This window comes from Capronia epimyces, assembly GCF_000585565.1.
Source record: "Capronia epimyces CBS 606.96 chromosome Unknown aczIQ-supercont1.1, whole genome shotgun sequence".
NCBI lineage: Eukaryota > Fungi > Ascomycota > Eurotiomycetes > Chaetothyriales > Herpotrichiellaceae > Capronia > Capronia epimyces.
The window spans coordinates 4,939,800-4,962,818 of NW_006912904.1; the positions used below are offsets into that span (position 1 = coordinate 4,939,800).

A 23,019-nucleotide genomic window follows, 5' to 3' on the forward strand; every position below is an offset into this window, starting at 1 on the left:
GTATTCCGTTGGGTCTTTTCCCGTCGTTCTCTCGGGTTGTCCAGCATGGTCTCGCGCGAGAGATCTTTACATTGGATGGTAGGAAAGTCTCCTCGAGTGGCCGGCGGGTACCATCTTGGGGCACGCGCCACTGGGACAGTATGGGGATGAGGATGGGACATCTATTCCGGGAAGGAAGTTTGGCACGTCTTGTCTATTTGCATTCCGCATGGTCTAAATATCTCGCTGGAAAGTTGCAATCAGCTTTCCGAGTGATTGGAAAGCAATGCAACCATTGATGTTGTACGGCTCTTCCGCGGTCCACTGCCTAGGGTCAGGTCATGTCACTCATTCCTATTCCTTGTTCAAGACTTCTCTCTCCAGCTTGGCGGTATCAATGGACTTGAACCAGTCAAAGTCTTTCAGCCAGGGCTCCCGCTCGAACTTTTCGTAAGCGGGCCTGCGCAGACTGCGGGCCGCGACGTCACAGTCGGTCTTGATGTCGTCGACCAGGGCGTCGAGCGAGACATAGTCGTATTCGGGCCGGATGAAGCCGAGCACGAGCAGGTTCAGGGCGGCGCCGTAGAAGTCGTGGCTGAAGTCGTGCAGGATGTGGATCTCGACGCTGCGCACCGTGTTCTTGTAGAACGGGTTGTAGCCGATGCTCAGCACCGACGGGTACACCGCCGTCGAGCTCGACAGCGTGTCCGGCGACGGCGACAGCGACAGTCCCACCCACCCGTAGTACACGCCGGACTCGAGCTCAGGGTGCGAGGCTAGTCCTTCCGGCGGGATGTTGGCGGTTGGAATGCCGAGCTGTGGAAAGGAAAGCAGAGCCAAAGGTTAGCGGGGTGTCCTTGTAGATTTCGTCGGTGGAAAGAAAGACGGGTTCGGAACAAAACACTGAGACAGAGACAGAGACAGAACATAACACTGAGGCGGAGATAGAGACGGAGGCAGAGACAGAGACAGAGACGGAGACGGAGACGGAGACGGAGACTGAGACTGAGGCTGAGGCTGAGGGACTGAGACCAGCGTTCACGGGTCGCAGAACTCGATCCTGGCCAGCGTCGAAGATACCTCTCATCCGTGCTGGCTGACTGACTGACTGACTGACTGGCTGACATGACCTCGGTCGAAGAGCCAGTTCCTCATGTCCAAAGACAGGTCAGGTCAGGTCAGCCGCTAGGTCTTTGACGAGGTCGAGGGTTTCTCGTGTCCGTCCACCTTTCGAGACAGACGACCTTGTATGTTCTCCCGCCAAAACCCATCTCGCAGCCAGCCAGCCAGCCCACGCCCGAGCAGTAAGGCGGAATTCCCACTCTCCCATCTATGAGACCTAGGCCATGATCCTCCTTCTCCCAGATATGCCGGATTCAGGATGCCACCCTCGGAGGAACGCACAGGTGAAGCTCAATCACGCAAACGAACAACCGAACGAACGAGGCAGAACAAACAAACGAACGAACGAATGAACGAACGAACGAACGAACGAACGAACGAACGAACGAACGAACGAACGAGGCAGAACCGCCATGGAACGAATACCACGTACCTCTTTGCTCCCTCGTCCAAAGCCTTTGATCACCGGTCCAAACAGCTTGATCGGGAAAGGCGGCTCAGGACCACTCTCGGGCCCTGCGTAGGGTTCGCGCAGCGCCTCTGGCCGCATTGTGGTGGGTACCCGGCTGTGGCTGTGGTTGTGGTTGTTTTGGCGTGCAAGAGCTGGTGATTTGTGTGTGTGTCGATTGCCGCAGAAAAGCGATCTCGTCGTGTCGTACGGAGTATGGGGCGCTGTTCGCTGATTGATGGTTGATGTGCTTTTTGGTGGATGATGAATCAAGCACGTATTTGATTGGGCCCGGGTTGGAGAATATAATATTCCCCATTCACGAACTACTACTCCGTACAGATCCTCAGATTCTCGCGATATGGCGACAGCTGCGGACCTGCTTAGCACCACCCAAGGAAAAGTCACCGCCCTCTTAATGTCACCGATCGTTCGATAAGAGCGGGAGTATATGCATGTGGAATAGTCCAGGTGTACAGATACTACAAAGACCTTGTACAGACCTCTTAATCTACTTGACACCCATCCTTCCATCAGCTTCTATGTCAGCCATCCTGGATGATCAAACCATTCATAACAGAGCCTTGCGTCCCCGCCCGTCAAACACATTCAAAGTTGTTGAACATTGATATATTGCACGGCTAGGAAGGCCACGACAGACTACGGCAGCAGCAGCGCATCCACTGCGCCATGTATATCAGAGACCTTCCACTGCTGTCGTGTTAATATACACCCATTTGAATATTACTGGGTCTTCGGGACGACAGCTCCAAGGCTGCACAGACAAAGCCCCAGCTCGATTGTAGTAAGAATGGTCTATACACTGGCCGAATACCCAACGCTCGGCATGTAGCCGGAAGCCCGCCTCTTCTCGACCCATTTTCGAAACTCATCCGCCCAGAAAACAGTGCTTGTTATGCACAACAGTGTAAAAAGATCCCCCAGACCCAAGGCTTCGGTCTGAAAGACGCGTTGCAAAAATGGCAGATAAATGACACAGAGCTGTCCTGCGAGACTGCCCGCTACTGCATAGTTGAACATTTTGTTCCCCAGGAGCTTGATTTCACCGAACAAGACAGACTTGGATTCCGACCGGCAGGTGAGTGCATTGAACATGTCGAACAGAACAAAGGTCGTAAAAGTCATAGTCGTGTCACGCTTGGTCACCACCCGAGTACGAAGAGGCGTGCCATCAGGAGGGCCACCGGCGGATGGGTCGTCAATCTCAACCATTTCGTGAATGTATACCGTCAGCGTACCCAACATGATGATAACAGCCGACGTGAGGACACGCCGGAGGAGACGTTTGGTGAGCACATTCGCGTTTCGAGGGCGTGGCGGCTGTGTCATCACCCGAGGATCGACCGGTTCAACCCCCAGTGACTGGGCGGGTGGCCCGTCCATCAGAATGTCTGGACCTCGTCAGTCACGGTGTAAGGGCAGGTTAGGAGCATAAACTTACTGATCCAAAGAATCTGCATGGCATTGAGGGGATTCTTGAAACCAAACATTGTACTTAGCAGCACCAGTGTCAGTGCAGCCACACTCGTACTCAGCTGAAAGGTGATGAAGTTTTGGATGTTGAAGAAGATGCCTTTCCCTTGCTCAATTGCTCTGAGGATGGTGGAGAAGTCGTCGTCGGTCAAGATCATGTCGGCAGCTTCTTTCGCCACATCGGTTCCGAGCATGCCCATGGCGATTCCGATGTCAGCCTTCTTGAGCGCTGGAGCATCGTTGACCCCATCTCCTGTCATGGCAACCACATCTCCTCGCGACTGTAACGCGCGAATGATTTTCAATTTGTGGTCGGGGGTGGTGCGGGCAAATATGCTTGTTTTGCCAATAGCTTCCGCCAATTCCTGCTCCGACATGCGTTCGAGCTCGTCACCTCGAAGAACCGACCTTGATGCCGATGATGCTGGATTGATGGGCATGCCCAATTTCTTCGCGATCGCCACCGCAGTGGTCTCGGCGTCACCCGTGATCATGATCACTTTCACGCCCCCGTCCATCAGCCGTCTGATGGACCTGTGCACGTCTTTCCGAGGAGGATCCGTCATCCCGACCAAGCCTGCGAAGCATAAGCCGTTGAAAACCTCCGTCGCATCAGGCTTTTTATCTCCGCCAGAAGGCGTCGAGCTTCTGCTGGTCTGTCTTTTCTTGCTCCTGACGACGCCACTCGCAAAAGCAATGACCCTCAGCCCTTCTTCCGCCATAGCCTGGGCAGCGGCAAGGACCTGCTGACGACGCGTCTCATCAAGGATGACTTCTTGGCCATCCTTTGTCAGATACGTGTCCGACCGGCTCAGTGCCTGCTCGACAGACCCTTTGAGGTATGCCGTCTCGGAGCTGGCAGCATATCCATTCGTCACTTCGCCCAGGGCATTCCCGACGACAACACCCATCCACTTTCGCTCCGAACTAAACGGGGTCTCCAAGGTCCGATGGCCGATCCGTTCACGAATGTCGTCTTCTCCAAAAGCGTCCATCAGATCCAGCATCGCTATGTCGGTGGGCTGCCCAAGCCATCTGCTTCTGGTGGTCGTGGACGACAGATCTCTAGTAGAGGAGAGCACAGCAGCAGAGGCAGCCGTTGCTGGGGCTCCCGTCGTCGTGTGCGATAACCGACCGTGGTTTGCAATGTTTCCGATGCGAAGAACGGCTTTGGTGGCAGGGGTGGGCTCTGCCACTGGGTCGACGGCAAACGGTTGAGGGACGTCAAAATGCCATATTCTCGTCACCGTCATGTGGTTCATGGTCAGGGTGCCAGTCTTGTCACTGCAGACAACATTGACAGACCCGAGCGTTTCCACGCTTGGAAGTTTTCGGACTATGGCTCCTCGCTTCGCCATACGCAATACTCCCAGAGCCAGCGTGACGGTGACAATGATAGGCAGACCCTCGGGAATCGCAGCAACAGCCAGGGACACTCCAATGGTGAAGAGATCCAGCGGTTTCCTGCCCTGGAGTAGGCCGATTATCATGATAATACCAATGACGACGAATGACATGTAACTAAGTTGCTTTCCTAGCAAATCCATGGATTGTTGCAGGGGTGTCCGTGGAGCCTCGATCTCCTGGAGCGACAGAGAAATGGTTCCGAATTCAGTATTCCCCCCGGTTGCAATGACAATACCTTCTCCGTGGCCGGACCGGACCAGCGTGCCCATAAAAGCAATGTTGTGCTGCTCGTTGAGGCGCACGTCCGCACCCACCGTGCCAGCCGCATTCAACGGCTCTGGCGTGCCATGCTGTTCAGACCTCAGAGGGGCCTTGTCGAGAGCCGTCGCATTCTTCTCCACCGGTTCGTTTTCGCCAGTCAGGTTGGACTCGTCGATGGTTAGTTCCGATGAGCGTGTGATTCTCACGTCGGCAGGAATGCGATCGCCGGTTGAGAAGATAACCAGGTCGCCAACCACCAAGTGAGAGGCAGGAATGGTCGTAGATGTTTTTGCCTCCGGCGTGGCACCATTGGCCAGCGGTTCCAGCTCGACCTCGTCATTCTCGACCTCATGCATACCCCCAGGTGTCCTGGACCGCCGCCCGGTTCGCCTGACGTGAGCATGATAAGGCACGAGACGATTCAGCGCCTCCAGACTCTTTTCCGACCTGTATTCTTGAACAAAGCCAACCGTGACCACAATGGTAACGGCGAGTGCGATACTGACAGCGTCATCTCTATTACCGATGAGAAGCGAGATCGCAGCAGAGACAAGGAGGAGGACTATGAGGGGCTCCTTGAATTGTTTCAGGAACCGTAACCATAAGGGCTCTGGTTCTTCATGGGGTAACTCATTCGGCCCTTCTCTTGCTAATCTGGTGTGTGCCTCGTTCCGTAATAGTCCATGCGTGAGCGAGGCTTGTAACCGTTCAGCGGTCTGCTCAGGAGTGAGGAGGGAATAGGAGGACGTTATTGAGGAGGATGTATCCGCATAGGGCGCTGGGCTTCGCGATTGCGAGGTTCGTGAGTCCTTGTTGTAGAAAGGCAGCGCAGGTACAGGTATTGTTGACATGGTTGCATGGTGCTATTCCAATCCTCGTCCCATGCTCGACCGACGATGCGACGATGCTGGAAACAGTGTTGACAGGTCTCAGCGTTCGTCAGTGGCTGCAGGGAAGTCCCCAGCAGAAGCAAGCGTGGATTGGTGACAGTAAAGTGGCTGTGGAAGCATAGAAGTATGAATGGAATGTGTGCTTGAGTGTGTATGATCTTATTCCACGTCTCAGGACCTATATTCTCCTTTAAGGCCAAGTTGGAGCGTTTGGAGGCTTAGGGCCAGAGCCGACTCTCGATCCCTGGCAGCTGCAGGTAGTAGCTAAGTAGAGCGTGGCTCTTAGACTTGCCTGCTAGTGCAGTGGGAAGGGAAGGTGTTCCGAGGACTCCATCTAGGGCTAGAGAGGCAAGGGAGGCTACACCACCGCCTGAATCCGATGCTGGTTGGCCTATGGCCCCGGCGCCCGCGCTTGGACATCAATAATAATACCACGCCTCACCACCAGCCACCCACCTGGTAACTGTATCATTCATCCAACAACTTCCAACCACCTTCATTCCAGTCGCCCTATTCTTCCTCCTCTGGCGCGCAGTCTCATGCATTTTGGTATTTTTGGTAGCGCAACATTGTCGTCGACTTATTTTGGATCCCTCCGCTGTCCTTGCGATAATCGAGATAGGGTCTGACCTCTACTCGACGCGTCGCAGACCGATCTCCCCCTCTCACAATAGCCTCGTCGTCACCTGCATCGGGGCTCTTGCCAGGTTGATCACACCCCAGTATCGCCGGACGCGTCTTGTCTTCTCCATTCACCATGTTCTACTCCGAGCAACTTCTTGCTAAGACCGGGCCTCTGGCCCGCGTCTGGCTCGCGTCGAATGTCGAGCGCAAGCTGTCGAAATCGCAGATCCTGCAGTCGGACATCCAAAGCAGTGTCGGCGCTATTGTCGACCAAGGCCATGCGCCCATGGCTCTCCGTCTGAGTGGCCAACTCATGTTGGGAGTGGTGCGAATTTACGGCAGAAAAGCGCGATATCTACTTGACGACTGCAATGAGGCTCTTGTCAAAATTAGAATGGTGAGTCTCTTGATTTGTGTAAGACTATCACGCTAATTACGTTGTAGACGTTCAAGTCGACCAATAATCACGACCTGCCTGCCCATGCGACGGCCGTCGTCGACCTCAACCTTCCTGAGTTACTCACCATCGACGACTTGTTCTCCAATATGGATTTCGAATACCCCATGACCCAACAACCGGCTATCACCGCTGCCGACACGCAAGATGTGGACGAGGATTGGACGAGCTCCCTTAATCCTCAGCAAAGCAGCACACAGTCGATGTTGCTCCCTGGAGACGAACCTTTGTACAACGACGACGACCTGAATCTGGACTTTGGAGATCGTGACGATATGGACATGAATGATACGACTGTGAGCATCAACGTGGGCAGAAATGCACCTTCTCCTAGGCACGGAGCGGAGGAAGTTTTTGGTGAAGAGGGTCTGCTGCTTGAGGATGATGACCTCGATCTCGACCTGGGCGAAGATCTATCAAGGATGGAAGAGCCTGATATGCCTGCCATAGGTGACAATGAGTCCCTTGCATTTGGGGACGACGAGACTTTGCAGCTCCGAGAAGCCGCAGCAGACGCAGGACGTGCTCGCGAGTCTGAATCTCCACTATCAGAAGCTGGGTCGGCAGTGCTTCAGGAGTTGGATATGACGTTTCAGGACGTCGAAGGAGAACAAATCGAGGAGGTTGTCGTACAGCAGCGACAGAAAAGCCGCAAACAGAAGCCCCTGGTCCGCGACGTTGACACTGTGCTGCACACCAAACAGATCAGAGCCCAGGCAGACGATCGCACCAAGATCTTGAAACCGCCATCGTTCCTCCCTCGCGATCCACTGCTTCTAAATCTCCTGAGTATGCAGAAGAATGGCGAATTCGTCCGCAATGCAATGAATGATGGTCGATCTATGAACTGGGCTCCGGAACTACAAGGGCTACTCTCGTTCGAAACAATGACAAAATCGGGCCAGCTGAAACGAAAACGCGACAGCGGCGTCGGAGGACTCAGTGAAGATGAGCACAGTGAAAAATCGCCACGACTAGATCGAGCAGGTGATGAGTTGGAAGACGAGGGAGTCCTGATCGAGGAGCCCAGCATTGGAATCACGGCTGGAATGTTTCCTGATGACGGTGCTCAATCACTCGCGGGCGAAGGAGGACAAGCCCAGGACGATATGTTTCTGGGCGGAGATGATGGAGGCGACGATACCTTCGAAGATACGACGATGCCTCTGGTCCACCCCGCAGACAGTGGGCCGGTCTCGTTGGGCACGAAACATGCTGTCCACATCTTACGGGACCAACTTGGCGATGTTGGTGGTACACATCCATCCTCGCCAGCAAAGAAATCAGTTCTTCTGCAGCAGCTCGTACCTGAGGGCTGGACAAGTAAGCAAGACGCCACCAAAATGTTCTTTGAAATCCTGGTTCTGGCCACAAAGGACGCGATCAAGGTCGAACAACCGGATACAGCAATTGGATTGCCTCTGCGGATCAGAGCAAAGCGAGGGCTGTGGGGTTCATGGGCAGAAACATGTCCTGGTGATGATCCTACCGCCATGACTGCTTCACAGCAAGTTGCTGTGGCATCATGATATTCTCTCACGGCCGGTCGGATGGTTCTTTTATCTTGATATTGTTGATACCCCTGGTGGACTGGGTTGGTTGACTACGTCTCACCCCCCTTGCTGGTTGAGACCGAAACACTCGGTTCTGGAAAATGTCTGAGTTAGGAGTCGATGAGGCTGATAGCGATGGCGCGTCCTTTTCGGATCGGGTTAAAGCTGGAGCCACATGCTAGGTATGGTTGGGCCTGTGGCCTATTGGCTTGAGGAATGCCCTTTTTGGGTAGAATAACGTACAATGATAGTTTTCTCTTTTCAATGTTTTCCCTTTGTCCTCTACTCCGTGTTCGGTAGCGCATTAGGTATAGCCTAAGGAGTTGCCGCAAATCTGACCCGCCTAGTTTCACTCTGCTTATTTTGGGCGACTATCTACGTGTCTTTGACCCAGGTCCCATCATCCATGAGTCCTTCCCGCTTCGGCCCTTCCCTTAACCAAGTCTCAACCATCCCAGACTTGGGATCCTCATCTGGCAGACCGCGTGAACGGCGGACTTCGAGCACCGCTTCTCTGATACGCCTAGCGCACTCCTTCCTCAACTCGACGGCTTCAGGATGATGGGCAAGGCTTTCAGGGACGATTCCTAGCATCATCTCATCCCAAGCAGGATGACCTCTTTCTTGGGCATCGCGATCGGCGAGCTCACGCCACCGCTTGCGAAGATCGCCAAAGACAGCTTCCACATCTAGTTCCTTGCCGAAGGTGACTGTGATCTTCTTTCCTATGCGTGGAAGAAACCGTGGAAATTGGCGGCTTTCGTGCATGACCTGATCAGTACCCTCGATGAACATGGGAACCACGTCTGGACATTCAGGAGGTTCAAGGATCAGCCGGGCCACGCCCCACTTGAAATATCGCATCGTCTGGTCTTTGGCTTGGTGTATCATGCCCTCTGGGAAAATGTGCATCCAGCTGTACGCATTGCATGCGTAGCGCGAGGGGGCATGGTACCATCGTTCATCGTTTGGTTGTGACTGGTAGGATGGGATGGGCACGATGTCGGAAAAGGGGTCGACACAGTCTCGTGGCCAACTCGGTGTATGGGATGTCTTGAGCAGCCTAGGATTGTTCTGAGGGCATAGAGAAGGCTGGCTCGTAGTGATCTTGGACAAGAGTCTCACGCCCTCGGTCATGGTGGCTTGGAAAGGCCCACCGTGTGGTGAATACGCCCCTCGATGGGTGGGAAGAACTTGGCCAAGTGTAAAGAAGTGTGACAGTGCCGTGTTCTGGAAGCAGATGTCGTGACTTCCGAAGGTCCATCTATGGTTCATGTAGCCATGGAATGCCCCAAAGGAAAGTGGGAGAACGCCCCATATGAGAGGATCGTCGAGAACGGAGATATGGTTCGAAACGGTCAACAGACCTTTGCTGCGTGTCTTGTAGTCGGAGCGCGACCTTAGCAGGTCGAGGAATCGTGGCAGACCATTGACCTCCGTTTTGTTGAGTCCATAAAGAAAGAGGCGCGACAGGGTCGAGACTGCGAGGATGGTCTGGTGGGAAGCAGACCTCCAGAAGAAGCTGGGAAGCTCTGCATTGGGATAGAGGTCGTCATGGCCCAGCATTGAGACTGCTGATTTCCATCGAGCCAGAGACAACAAGTTCCGCAGACTGGGTGCTGGTGGTCTGGATTAACAACAATAATGTAGACAGAAAAACATTGCGATGGAAAAAGTGTTGTGAAGCGGCCATCGGAGCTGCCATCGCCGCAGCTCCGACTCCAAAATCTCGGACTTCTAACAACCAACCAAGCAACACCTGGTTTTCCCATCCGCGCAGCCACATGCGGTAGACCTTAGCTGTTTTGATCTGTCGGAAACATGTTCAGACCAACCGCGCCTCTGTCAGGAGGTCTGTTATGGTATGTTATCCCCGGAATGCGAGATGAGAAGTCGATCCGCGGCCCGTCCTAACATTGGTTCTGACAGGAAAATTCCATGGCGACTGTCCCCGATGCAAAAGGCACGTCAACGAAAGCGGCTCAGACTCGTCGACAAGGTAGTCGATACCGTCAGCACAGCATTGCAAAATAACGGTGGGATGACGGCGAAGGCCGTGGAGAGATGGTATCAAGAGATGCCTAGGGAAGAGGAGATGCTCCCAAAAGACAAATATACCATCTTCGATCGCAAAGAGAAGAAATATCGCAAAGGCATCCACAGTACGTTGCTTTCAAACTGGTTCAGCGCCTCTTTTCATTGACTTGCATCTACAGAACTACCCAAATGGACACGCCTTAGCCAAAGGGTGAACCCTCCTGGATTCTGATCGGCTCCAAGGACCAGACTTTCATCCTCAATCATCATCCTCCGCCTCCTCCGACACGGCTCTCCCTTGTTCTTAAAGCCGTCCGACCCGTCCTCCAACTCAGTGACCGCTACATAGTAGCGTTGACGACGGAGGCAAATGACCGCTGCATATCGACTTCTACGGAGCAAGCCAGTTCTGCGAAAGCATCCTGGTTTCTACAAGGGTCAAAGTGGAGGGCCGTACCCTCGCTGCTAAACCACTGCTGAGCAAGAACTGTGACAAGAGAATATCTTAAAACTTGTGAAGAACACGTTGCGATACGTTGGCCGCGTCGGGTAGTGGGCGCCAGTGGGCGCGATTGACACCCCCCATCTATCTACAAGAGCTGCGCAGGAAGGGAAGACAAGGTCCAGGGTGAATCCGGCTGACGGTTCGAGAACAACGGCCTAAGGGCGGTGATACTGTACACTGTAGTATTAGATTTGTTCGCAGGAAACGACCAATGCCTTCCCCTTCCCATCTTTCAGCATAAAGCAGCGAGGGCTTTGTCCACAAGTAACATCCAACGCTTGTTCGTGGTGATATGTGACTCCAACTGCCTCCCACCACCGGTGCACTCTAATATTTTGGTCTCGTGTGTGTTCGTGTTCGACATCTACAACTCTGCTCGAAGACCTTACTCGATACATGCCAAAGAAGCACCAGCAGCGAGCGCTCCTGACCAAGCCGCAGTCAAGCAGTCCGCACACTCTATCTCTCTCCAAGTCCCCCGCCACTCCGAGCCACAATGCGAGTTCCCAACGGACGGTCAATGATCTCATTCGTGAGTCCCGTCGACTTCAGATAAGGAATGAACCACGACCAGTTCTCGCACTGAATGCTACATCTATCCCCCCGTCCTTGAGAGAGGTCCTCGACATCCCTCCCCCGCCACCTCCAGCCCCGAGGGTGGGTACAAGATCAAGCGGACCAAGCCGTCTGCGACGAATTCCCGGGCCGCCTGTACCGACAAGCTGGCTCACAGACAGCATCCATGCACCTCGGGTGGAGAGCTCTCTGGTTGACGAGGACAACAATCGCCGGGTTCAGAACCGAACCAGCAATCTCCCTGAGGGCCTTTTCCCGCCTCCGGATTCTTTACAGCACTTGGTTTTGAAGAAGATAGCGAGTAATTGGGGCTGGCATGCAGAACACGATTACGACTATTTGGAATTTTTGCCGACGAATTTGAAAGAGACTCTGTTGAGTTACATCGCAGTCTACAATGAAGTCCCTGTCAATCCACTGAAGGTTCTGTTCTTCAACGATACCGAAGAGGAAGACCGCGATGCAGTCCGTCGGTTAGATCTCAGCAATGGATTGGGAGCCTGGGCTACATTGAAACAACTGGAAAGAGTCCTTGTAAGCAGGCGAGCTCTGTCAACATTTGAAGAATCAGGACCAGCAACTGTTGGTTCCCCGTCGGTTCGTCCTCCTGAGAGCTGGGACGTAGACGATGACAGCGATGAAGCCACAAGCATAGCTCTCACTCCGGGACCCGAGATTGCGCCTGGTTTCAAAAACCTCAAGCATCTGTCCCTGGCCATTTCACCTACCAATGCAAGAGCAGCCTCGTGGATTTCCTTGCTCTCTCTGGCGACCGAACTTCGGACATTGACGTCTCTTTCACTAGCGTACTGGCCGCTGCCTACCTTTACACCCATCGCTGCGTCCACAAGAGCAGTCATTAAAGCACCGGGCTCCCGGCCGGTGGTCTATGGTGGTTCAGATATCTACACTTCGTATGATAACAACTGGAGGGAGGCTGCCGGCATACTGCGAACGTTGAGCAGATCACTGTATTGCTTGCAGTGGTTGGATCTCACAGGCTGTGGGGATTGGTTTGCCGCATTACAATGGAGCGGTTCGTCCTTGGAATCCTCGTCCCCTGAGAGGCTTGGACCTGAATGGAATGGTGGATGGAGGGGACTGGAAACGCTCGTCCTCGAAGTTGGGTGGACGCCAATCATGCCATCAGTAGATGCCACCCCGGCGCAGTCGAATCAAACGTCGTGGGACGTCGAGAACGAGCGCCACCTGTATCGGTACAACAAGGAGCGAGAACGATACATGGAGATCTGTAGCACGGCGAAGGCCGTAGCACGGCATTTGCGCGCGATCCGAAAGGATTCTGGAGGAAAGTGGATTCAGGTTGATTGTAGTGAGGATTTGACACCGTAGAGTTATGCCAGGTATTCAGTGCCATGGTTATTTGACCATTCCACGTATGTCTTCTTTCTCACTTGGTAAAGAAGTTTGTGATTCGTTGTGTACCAGGTTCGACCTTTTTCGATGGGCTGGTTTTCAAAACCATGTCTTTGTTGCTTGTGGCACTTCTTGCTTTCCTGCCGCCCGCAGTCTTGACAGGAGTTGGGGGCTTCGATGGCGGTGACGAGGGTTTGGCTTGTTTGTATGCTGGGCCGTCTTCTAGTGCGTCTAGCACGTCTACCGCTGGGCGCTTCAATCCATGGGTGTCTTGCATTGATTTTGGAGGGACAGGTAGTGGCGCATTGTTCTCACTCCCATCGTGTTCGGCAGTCGGCCTAGTCTCTTCTCGTTCAGTCTCTACCTTGGGCTCCTCCGCTTTGGTTTTCTTCTTGTTGGCGCCACTGAAGAAGTTTGCGATATTTTTCTTGTTCTCCTTGCTATCGACCGGAACTATAAAGCTGTCCGAGTTATTGCCCACTTTTCCGACGGCAGGATCAACCGGATAGAAGTCCAGTTCACCATTGTATGGCTTCAAAAGGCACTGGAGTTCTTTGGACCATTTGTTCCTCGTCGGATCGAGCCACGTCTTGACTTCTTCGGTCCCGGGGTCCAAGATGACTGGCATTCGGTCGTGTAGAAAGTTCAGCTGCTTGTTGGAGTCGGTGGTGATGATTGTATACGTGTAGAGTTTCTCTGCCGAATCTTCATATTTGACACAGTCCCAGAGCCCGGCGAAGCACATTAAATGGCCGTCCTTCCTCTTCACAAAGTATGGGACCTTCTCCTTCCCACCAGGCCCCTTCTTCAACCATTCGTAGAAGCCCTGCGCCACCACCAGACAGCGCTTTCTTTGTTTCATAGTGTTCCACATCCCTTTATTCTCGAGCAAAGAATCGTCTCGACAGTTGATAGTGCGCATCGTGGAGGAATAGTCGGGGGCGCGTTTCGTCCAGAACGGGATTAGTCCCCATTTCATGACTTTTATCTCGTACTTGTATGCCTCTGGCTGGCTTGATTGAGGCTCGGTATGTTCTTGTGGCTCGTTGTCTTGTTGAGTGGCATTTTCGCTGGCCTCAGGTTCATCTGCATCTCGAACGCCGTGGTCGGGGACTTCTGCTCGGTATACAAGGCCATAGGCGCCTGGCGGGAAGTTATAGGTCTGGCGTGCTTCGTCGTCCTCAGGCGCGTCATCCACAGGCATGCCCTGTTGCTCCAGCTGATACCTAACGAACGAGGCACGCTGGCGATGATTAGTCCTGGATGCCGGTATGGGATAGACTACATACAATGCCGAGCGCATATCTTCCGCACATTAATGTCCTACTCAGGTGTGTCAAAGGACACCTGATGGTTTGATGTGTGACGTTCTATTGGATGTGCAGGCGATCGTTGGCGAGTTCTTAGTAGTCTAAACATGCGAGCAAGGCTGACTTGTACATGTTACTAGTGATGACGTCGGAGTAGCGATTCTGGGGAAGTTTCTTGGCTCCTCAACGAGCTCGCGCCACTGCTCACCGAGACCATGCCGCTTTTAAATCCAACTGCTTTAACTTACTCTCCGCCTCTGCGCAAAGCATCATGGGGTGTATCACAGGCGTCTTGGTTCTGCTAAATGACGTTTCTGGGTGTTCTTCACGCTCGTGGGCATGGAGCAGTGATCGATGGTATGGAGCGTCTGCAGAGACTAAGGCATATCGAAAGCCTGAAAGTTACCCTTTGTCACGAGGATATATCTGAAAAGCAATAGGAGATCTTCACCAATCTATATTGAACCATGGCCTGAGAAGCATCTATTGTCGGTTCTATATTGTCTGGATCTCGTTTCACAAACATCTATTCTTCGTAGCCAAGGTACGTCCAGGACAACTTACCCTGTAGATTTTTACCTTCGACCTTGATGACCTGGTCATCGCCGGGAACCAAATCCAAGCAGTTGTCACTCAATTTCACCCCATCTGCTTCTTCAAAGACCAATGCCTTGACAGGCTTTTCGGTAGAAATTTGGATCTCGTTCTCGTTTTGTGTCACCTTCAACCGACGGTCTCCAAAGGTCAAATACTTCAGGGGCTGTGGCCAATCGGTATCACGCGCGATGCAGGTACCGTTGACGAATACACGTGCTGCTAGGATGTGTGGTTCTTCCTCACGGTTGTGTACCACACCTTCGACAACATTTGTTGTGCCATTGGGCACAATTGTGCAATCTTTCTTCACGGCCGGTTTGATATCCTTCCCGGTTTCGACCGATATGAATCTCAGCTCGACGGATGCCTCCACCGGCGTGAGCTTTGTGCTGACAATCCATAATTTCCACTGCAAAGTGATGGCTGGTCTGGCATGACAAACACTCCAATCATGGTGCTGGCGCTGCACTCCAACGGCGATTGGAGCAAGTAGGCGGCTGACTGTGTAGAAGGCTGGCTTTTTGCGCAAATGGTAATCAACAAGTGCCCAGGACGTGCATGGCCAGCAATCGTTCAATTGCCACACAAGCGCACCACCGCAGCGTCTGTTTTCCCCCCATTGTCGACGCCATGGCTTGTAGGCAAAGTACATTGCCTCACTCTGAGACACTTGAGTGATGTAGGCATATGACTTCATGATCGAATCAGCGTTTGGAGTTCAAGAGTCAGGTAAGAGACTTACTGTCATGCTATTCGTAGGGCGGAAGTTCTCTGCCAAATACAGACCAATGCGGCGTTCATGTCCGTCTGCCTTGTTATGGAAATCCATCACTGCAGATCGGGGATGGAGGTCAGATTTGTCTTTGACAAACCCTTCAATCGTCTTCATCACTGGAAATGCTTCCAAGCCGAACTCGCTGTTAAAGCGACCACCGATTTGTTCATAAACTTGATACTTTTCTTGTTTCCCATGCCAGACTAGAAGGGTCAGTTTCCATGGTGGTCACTGCGTCAGTTGGACTTGTACTTACCATTCCACTGGTGAACGTCACCAACGGTCAAATCGGCGCTGTTTGCTCCTCCAGAAAATGGAGAAGCTGGCCAGTAAGGCACGTTGGGACATTCTTCGCCGACGACGGAAGGCAGGAGCTCTTCGTAGATATAACGAGCCGGGAAAGTAGACCGTAGCCATGACTTGGTGTCTTTGTTGTACCGATCGTAGTCTAGATTGTACTGTTCCTGGATTTGGTAGTCTTCGTTGTTCCCCGCGTATATGACAATAGACGGGTGATGGCGTAGCCGGCGAAGATTGCAAACGGCTTCTAATTTGACGGATTCCAGGAGTTCTGGCCATGTAGGATAGCTGCCGCAGGCGAACATGAAATCCTGCCAGACTAAAATCCCCAACTCGTCGCATATATCATAGAATGCATCGTCTTCATAGATACCGCCACCCCAGACCCTGTCTGTGTCAACCATTGGATGTTATAAGCAGCTCGCGATGTCGTTCATACCTTGTCATGACTTGGCCACCTTCAACCATCAACTGTAGCCAATTTCTGTATTTCTCATGCGTGATCCTAGGGAGGAAGTTGTCTGCAGGAATCCAACAAGAACCTCCGGCGAAGACATCGACACCGTTGATCCTCAAGTAGAAGCTCTTCCCAGCATCGTCGATCTCTTGCACAAGTTCGGCCTCACGAATTCCAACCTTCTTGTTGACCTCATCGAGGACGGTTTCACCACCGAGTAGGCGTACATTGATCTGGTACAAAGGTTGATCTCCATAACCGTGGGGAAACCAAAGACTAGGATCATCTGAACAGGCATGTAAGCGCCACACCCATATGTTGTAAATTTGAACACTCACCAATCGTCACAGTTGCAGTCGCTAAGCCATGATCATTCACTTGAATCGTCTGTTCAAGGATGGTATTTCCGGCAAGATTCATCCGAAGCGCCACAGACTTTGCTGGGCCTTCTACGCGAACAAAAACCTTGCCAGTAGCTGATTTGAAGTCTTTACTTGGTTTGATGTCGGACCACACATCTGCAATTCGACCATGATATGTTTCAATCCAGACGGGCCGCCAAGGTCCTGCAGTCATTAGGACAGGGCCCCAGTCCCAACCCTGAGACCAGTTCAGTTCTCGCAAAGTTGCGTATATATATCATGGCTGGGTACTTACCCAGTGGTACTGAGCTTTGCGGACACCAAGTCTACCTGTTTCTCCATTATGACAGATAAAGCGGTACTCCGGATGCTGCTTTTCGATCTCTCTTCCCCTCAACAGCGCAGAGGCAAAGTCAATCTGCAAATCATTGTCGGCACCAGATCTCAGCAACTTGGTGATGTCACAGCGATATGACATGAACATGTTGTCAGATTTCAAAACGGTCTCGCCATTGACTTTCACCTCAGCGAAAGTGTCAAGTCCTTCGAAGACGAGGTCGACTCGAGCACCGTCTTTCGTTATAGGTTGCTGAAACTTTGTCGTATAAGTCCATGGTCGCTCGCCCACCCACTCAACGTCGAGCTCATTGAAGCCGATGAAAGGGTCGGGAATCCTATGTGACACGGGTCAGAGACTCCCACCGGGAATCCAGGTTGGCACAACGGCTTACTTTTGCGCCTGTATGAGGTCGAGATGAACTACTGTAGGAACTTCTTTCACAGGGATTTCCTCGACGGTAAGATTGTCTGTCTCGCGAAGAGTCCAGCCATGGCGTAGTTCTGTTCTGGCAAGATGTTCTACCATGGCGGCGTGTATCAAGGCAGGAGAGACAGGTGACCTCTGTGGCTCAGCTAAGCTCGAGATACAAGAATTGCCCTCGCAGGTATATTGTATATTTACACCAACTGCGTATGTCAGGAATTGAAGCCCGTGCTCATAACGGAAGGAGAGGGAATATGAAAACCCGTCTTTGGATGTGGAGACAGCCGAAGGAAATACATATTCCCAGCTCTAGACTCCGATACCCCTGAGTGACTTGGCTGTCCTTTGGTACATTACGGCAATACAAAGTTCCGAGGGAAACGGTTCGCTTAGATTTGATGTTTCATCAGACACACGCTCCAATAAACCATATCACATGAGGTGGGTGAACCAGTGGAGACACGGGATTATGAAAAACCGGTCGAGGGCCTGGAAAACAGAGTGGATCAATCTCTCCGCGTGAGTAATTCGTGGGGTACGAGTATTGTTGCGGGTAGCAAATCTTCTCCAGAAAACAGTGGCGTGAAGCTTCTGATGTCGGCCACATCAGGTGGCCCAGAGAGCCTTTCCCCGTTGTAGCGTTGGAAGCACCGTATGGACATAAAAGTCCGTAGGGACCTTTCTTGCATCTGTTCATGTCCTTCTCTCAGAAACACATCCTGAATTGCGAACACCATGGAGTCGTCAAAAGAAATAACAGCACAGCATGTTGATGCTCCTGACTTGCATGATAACAAGCACGTGCTCGAACAAAAGACGATACATGCGCACAATGTGACGTTGGAAACAATTCTTCAAGGAAACAGGCCCAATCCAAGGGGTAAGGGCTACATTCGCCTGTATTGCATCTGTCTCTTGATCTATTTATGTTCGACAATGAACGGTAAGAGCTCAAGACAATGTGGCAGAAGTATCCAAGCTGATCTGGCATAGGTTATGATGGATCTTTGATGGGATCGATAAACGCGATGTCGAGCTATATCGACTACTACAACCTACCACCAGAGGGCAACAGTGGCACTGGTATCGTTTTTGCTATTTTCAATGTTGGGCAGATGGCCGGGGCGTTATTCACCTGGGCAGCTGATTGGCAGGGCAGACGCTGGCCGATATTTGTCGGATGTGTTGGCGTGTGTGTGGGATCAATAGTGACTGCTACAGCTCCGACACTTGCTGGTTTTATCGGAGGCCGATTCCTTCTGTCCTTCTTTTCCACAATCGCAGCCACCGCCGCGCCACTATACTTGATTGAACTCGCTCCTCCTCAATATCGAGGTACGGTGGCCGGCATGTATAATACGCTCTACTATCTGGTTAGTATCTTTTGTCCAATACTGCCATCGACAAGTACTGATTGATCATAGGGCTCGATCATTGCAACTTGCGTTGTGTATGGTTCCAACCGACACTTGACTGGAAATATTGCATGGCGCCTAGCACTCTGGCTCCAGATGCTGTGCCCGGGTATGGTTGCCTTGGGTATTTGGTTCTGTCCTGAGTCCCCAAGATGGTAAGAGGGACTACATCGAACACGATGTATAATCCGTGGTACACTTCGGCTCACTGTCATAGGCTCATTGGAAATGATCGACTCGACGAAGCAAGAACAATTATCGCCGACTTGCATGCCAACGGAGACCTCGATCATCCCCTCGTCCACCTGCAGGTGGACGAGGTGGCTACTGCTCTTCAGAACGAGGGCATCATGTCTTGGAAGACTTTCTTTGATATCCGTGTCCTTGTGAATTCTCGTTCGCGGCGATATCGCATGATGCTCAACGTTGCTTTCAGCTGGTTTGGTCAGTTCTCAGGCAACAAGTAAGTCACTTTCCGACCTGATCTGCAATTTGTACAGACTGACGATTCTCTAGTGTTGCGTCTTACTGTAGGTGGTTCCAAGGGTGCGGCTGCTATCCCACCAGCACTGCAATCTTTGTCCGCATATCTCTTCAGTCACGAAGGACTAACATCTTTAGATCTCCCATACCTTGTCGCGAATGTTGGCATTACCAACACGGATACACAGTTGCTACTTAACATTATTTACGCCATCGGGGGTTGGATTCCAGCCATAATCGGCGCTCGGTTGCATGACGTGGTCGGCCGTCGCAAAATGATGCTTTCGGTAACGCTGGGAATGGCTGTCTGCCTTTCTATCGCGGCGGGAACAGCAGCTGGCTACGTGAAGACAGGGAGCAAAGCTTCTTCGTCTGCGTCGATCGCGTTCATTTACGTCTTCGGGTCGGTCTTCGCGCTAGGATTTACCTCGATGCAGCCAATTTACCCAGGAGAGATCCTCTCGAATGACATGCGCGCCAAAGGTATGGGTGTCTACCAGCTCGTCAGTGGTTGTGCTGGATTTGTCAACACCTTTGCGGCTCCGATCGCTCTCAGAAATGTACGTATCTCCTGTGCTTGGGATAGATTTTCGTTACTAACCTTGACAGATACAATACTGGTTCTACGTTTTCTTCGTCTTCTGGGATCTGTTCGAATTCACCTTCATCTATTTGTTCTTTGTCGAAACAAAGGGTCGAACTTTGGAAGAACTAAATGAGCTTTTCGAAGCACCCAATCCCCGCAAGGCAAGCACTGCGAGGACTAAATTGGTCAGGAGAGTCGTCCAAGAAGACGAGGGAGCAAACAAAGTGACCCTGGTTGCTGCGTAAAGAAGGATGGTGTTTACCACGCACATGGCGAACCAATGATCTACTTGGAACGTGTTCAGATCAGCGTGTCGAAGCAATGGGGAGGGTTGATCACTGGGTGAACAGTCTGCTGTCATAGTTGAATTCGTCCAGCGACGTTGGAATAAATTCTAAACTTTGAGAGTTAATTTCTCCGATTAGTCTATGCTTCTCCTATTAGTGACGTAGCTTCAGCCTGTGTCAATAGAAACCAGCAAGAGCCAGATCATTGCTTTGTCTTAGCGGTAGGTGGCGGGTGAAGACCCACGAGCTCGCAATGGCGGTCTTGGACTCGTGGTCCGAGTCACCGCTAACAAAAGTCCTTACCAAACCACTCCTATTACGTAGTAGGAACGTAACCCCGGAGCTTTGAAGCTAGCTTTCCCCCGCTCCATCAACAACTTCTACAATCAATTGTCTTGTATCAATCGCTGAACTTCAAAATTATCCAATGGAAGATCGTGAGATGGCTACCATCGGATCGTGAAATCCAATGGCAATCTGTTGCGTCAATCTGTTCCTGATAGGAGACGAGTAATTATGTCTATGTCCACAACTCATACACAACCCGAGCACCTTGAACAGCAGCAGCTGCCAGCCGAGCGTCGAAGAGTCAACCGTGCTTGTGTTGAATGTACAAAGCGTAAGATACGTTGTGATGGAACAGTGCCCTGCAAGAATTGTCAGCGGTATTCGGTCGAGGACCGATGCGGGTACCGTCAGAGGAATCGTAGGACGAATCCTAGCTGGAGGTAGGTTTTTGACCAAGTGCACGAACTCATGAAGTTGAATCAATTTTGTGTGCACAGAGTGGTTGAGGAGCTGTCCACGGCTTTGCAAACCAGGAATGCCTTACTCGCCCAATTTTTACCGTCCATCGACTTTGACGATTTTCCCGGGTGGTCCAGGGAAAAGGTGCTGAAACTCATCAGCAATGAGCAGGACGACGCATCCACTATACCTCTAGACGAAGGCGACAACAGGACCAGTTCGCCGGGAACCACGACAGTCTGGGGAGAGATAGACGAATTGGATCACGAATGGGATGAATCCAAGCGTGAACAGGAATATGCCTCGCCAGTTGGCGACGATGTCAATGGGCTTGCGGTTCAACAAGGAGCAGGATCCTACCTCGGCGTATCATCCATCGGCGCCGCGCTACGTGTGCTCTTTGTTGTCTGGCCTCCTGCACGGCAAAGCTACTTACAGCTCAGAGGCACCCTTCTTCGCAGCCAGCTTGATCCTGCTCAGCGCCAACTGCAAAACTACACACGGCCGGAAACAAGTAAGGACAGGTCGGGTTCTTTCCTGCCATCGGCAGAGCAGGCGGCTGTCGATGCTTATTTCGAACACTTTCACGCCATGATACCCATGATTGACGAAGTATGGTTCAGGAGCTTATTTCAGACCCAGTTCAGGACGGATGACGCCTGGCTAGCACTTCTGAACATGGTGCTAGCACTCGGCTCTATCGCTGCCGGAGACGATCAAACCCATGTCATCTACCACAGTCGAACCCAACAAGTCATTGGATACAACACATTCAGCTCGGGAAATTTAGAGGTGTTGCAAGCCCTCATTCTCTTGGGAGGTCAGTACCTGCATTATATCAACTCGCCAAACACTGCGTACCTGGTGATGGGTACAGCATTTCGAATGGCCATTGCAATGGCCCTGCATCGCGACACCGTTGGTGGTATACAGCCACAGAATCATGCTCTCGAGAACTTACCATCGTCGGCCACGAATATGGGCCGGTTGTCTCGCGCCGAGATCAGAAGGAGAACCTGGTGGAGTCTTGTCTGCACTGATACCTGGGCAGGTATACTTCTTGGCCGTCCCACAGTCACGCGCTGGGATCCTGTGACGATGGATATAGCATTACCCAACGACCTTCTAGTACACGCCGATCATGTGAGTCAGGGGGACAGAGATTGGACTGGGACATCACTCCGACTCAGCGCAGAATTTGCCAAAATCTCGTCCAGGATTGAGTACAGATTGTCCCAGTTCTCCCGCCTGAATGGCCGAGAAGTCATTGCGTTTGAGACTCAACTTCAGGCTTGGAACAAATCTCGCCCTCCAACTTTCGTTCTGGGCACCGCATGCCCGAGAAGCATCAGATACAGTCGTGTCAACATGCACTATCGGTTTCACATTGCACGACTGGTCATGTCTCGCCCTCACCTGTTGCGCTTAGCTGAGAACACTGCGTCATCGGAGCCGTTAACGTTTGTCGCAGAGGACTGGCGTGCTGTGTCGATCTGCAGAGACGCGGCTTCTGCCATCATCAACGAGGCCAGCAGGACTCATAGTCAGAACCGGGTCTCTGTCTGGCATTCTTCATGGTATCTTTTCCAAGCTTGTATGGTCCCATTATTGTCAATTGCTCTAGGCAGAAGGCTTCCATCGGATCAAGCTTTTGACGAAGATATGGTCAATAGCTGGAAAGAGAGCCTGGAAAGGGCAATACGCACATTTCGAGCCATGGCCCCATATACCAGATCCACGGATCGATATATGGATGTTGTTGAATCACTGTACAATGGCATCGTTACGAACTACGAGCTGGAGCAGCAAGCTACGATGTCGAACGGGTCTGCATTCAACGACTTGCTAGTCATGGCTGGGGCAGATACAGGCTCGCTAAGCCCTTCAAACGTGCGCGATTTTGACCTATTTCCTAGTTGGTTTGACGACAACCTTGCATTCGGAGATGAGGGAATGAATTGGCAATGGAGTTTCGACCAGTGGCTCCTAGATAACCTCTCGTCACAACAGGGAGGATGAGGCGCCAAGCTTCGACGAACACTATGAGCAGCTCTGATATGACTGTCGGTGGTTGCTCTTGACGGTGCCGCTCACTCGGCTCACGCGATCTCAAGGCTGAGCACAGGGCGGCATCACCCTCGTCCCGAAACGGGGTGACACTCCTTGGCGCCCAAACTCGCTAGTAGAGGAGGAACATCTGCATCTGA

General features: G+C 52.1%; 10 protein-coding genes across 10 annotated transcripts; 5 read left to right on the forward strand and 5 right to left on the reverse strand.

The window, feature by feature from the left end:
- Positions 1 to 333: 333 nt before the first annotated feature.
- A1O3_01791 (riboflavin kinase) lies at positions 334 to 1,651 on the reverse strand (the record flags this gene model as incomplete). The annotated part of the gene is made up of 2 exons (XM_007731934.1): positions 334 to 795; positions 1,535 to 1,651. 2 exons carry the CDS (start codon positions 1,649 to 1,651, stop codon positions 334 to 336), a joined length of 579 nt encoding a protein of 192 aa, XP_007730124.1.
- Positions 1,652 to 2,365: 714 nt separating this feature from the next.
- Positions 2,366 to 5,562, reverse strand: A1O3_01792 (Ca2+-transporting ATPase; the record flags this gene model as incomplete). The annotated part of the gene is made up of 2 exons (XM_007731935.1): positions 2,366 to 2,961; positions 3,012 to 5,562. 2 exons carry the CDS (start codon positions 5,560 to 5,562, stop codon positions 2,366 to 2,368), a joined length of 3,147 nt encoding a protein of 1,048 aa, XP_007730125.1.
- Positions 5,563 to 6,358: 796 nt separating this feature from the next.
- On the forward strand, positions 6,359 to 8,211 carry A1O3_01793 (uncharacterized protein; the record flags this gene model as incomplete). Its single annotated transcript, XM_007731936.1, has 2 exons — positions 6,359 to 6,622; positions 6,670 to 8,211. The coding sequence occupies 2 exons, from the start codon at positions 6,359 to 6,361 to the stop codon at positions 8,209 to 8,211; spliced, it is 1,806 nt and encodes a 601-aa protein (XP_007730126.1).
- Positions 8,212 to 8,610: 399 nt separating this feature from the next.
- A1O3_01794 (uncharacterized protein) lies at positions 8,611 to 9,801 on the reverse strand (the record flags this gene model as incomplete). The annotated part of the gene is made up of 1 exon (XM_007731937.1): positions 8,611 to 9,801. The coding sequence occupies one exon, from the start codon at positions 9,799 to 9,801 to the stop codon at positions 8,611 to 8,613; it is 1,191 nt and encodes a 396-aa protein (XP_007730127.1).
- A 255-nt stretch (positions 9,802 to 10,056) lies between these two features.
- Positions 10,057 to 10,504, forward strand: A1O3_01795 (uncharacterized protein; the record flags this gene model as incomplete). Its single annotated transcript, XM_007731938.1, has 3 exons — positions 10,057 to 10,097; positions 10,165 to 10,397; positions 10,452 to 10,504. The coding sequence occupies 3 exons, from the start codon at positions 10,057 to 10,059 to the stop codon at positions 10,502 to 10,504; spliced, it is 327 nt and encodes a 108-aa protein (XP_007730128.1).
- Positions 10,505 to 11,173: 669 nt separating this feature from the next.
- Positions 11,174 to 12,706, forward strand: A1O3_01796 (uncharacterized protein; the record flags this gene model as incomplete). Its single annotated transcript, XM_007731939.1, has 1 exon — positions 11,174 to 12,706. The coding sequence occupies one exon, from the start codon at positions 11,174 to 11,176 to the stop codon at positions 12,704 to 12,706; it is 1,533 nt and encodes a 510-aa protein (XP_007730129.1).
- Positions 12,707 to 12,764: 58 nt separating this feature from the next.
- Positions 12,765 to 13,934, reverse strand: A1O3_01797 (uncharacterized protein; the record flags this gene model as incomplete). The annotated part of the gene is made up of 1 exon (XM_007731940.1): positions 12,765 to 13,934. The coding sequence occupies one exon, from the start codon at positions 13,932 to 13,934 to the stop codon at positions 12,765 to 12,767; it is 1,170 nt and encodes a 389-aa protein (XP_007730130.1).
- A 632-nt stretch (positions 13,935 to 14,566) lies between these two features.
- A1O3_01798 (beta-mannosidase) lies at positions 14,567 to 17,396 on the reverse strand (the record flags this gene model as incomplete). Its single annotated transcript, XM_007731941.1, has 7 exons — positions 14,567 to 15,328; positions 15,380 to 15,615; positions 15,669 to 16,099; positions 16,152 to 16,455; positions 16,508 to 16,769; positions 16,827 to 17,205; positions 17,263 to 17,396. 7 exons carry the CDS (start codon positions 17,394 to 17,396, stop codon positions 14,567 to 14,569), a joined length of 2,508 nt encoding a protein of 835 aa, XP_007730131.1.
- Positions 17,397 to 18,322: 926 nt separating this feature from the next.
- A1O3_01799 (uncharacterized protein) lies at positions 18,323 to 20,023 on the forward strand (the record flags this gene model as incomplete). The annotated part of the gene is made up of 5 exons (XM_007731942.1): positions 18,323 to 18,667; positions 18,719 to 18,864; positions 18,927 to 19,172; positions 19,308 to 19,752; positions 19,802 to 20,023. 5 exons carry the CDS (start codon positions 18,323 to 18,325, stop codon positions 20,021 to 20,023), a joined length of 1,404 nt encoding a protein of 467 aa, XP_007730132.1.
- Positions 20,024 to 20,821: 798 nt separating this feature from the next.
- On the forward strand, positions 20,822 to 22,831 carry A1O3_01800 (uncharacterized protein; the record flags this gene model as incomplete). Its single annotated transcript, XM_007731943.1, has 1 exon — positions 20,822 to 22,831. One exon carries the CDS (start codon positions 20,822 to 20,824, stop codon positions 22,829 to 22,831), a length of 2,010 nt encoding a protein of 669 aa, XP_007730133.1.
- Between the last annotated feature and the right edge of the window lie 188 nt (positions 22,832 to 23,019).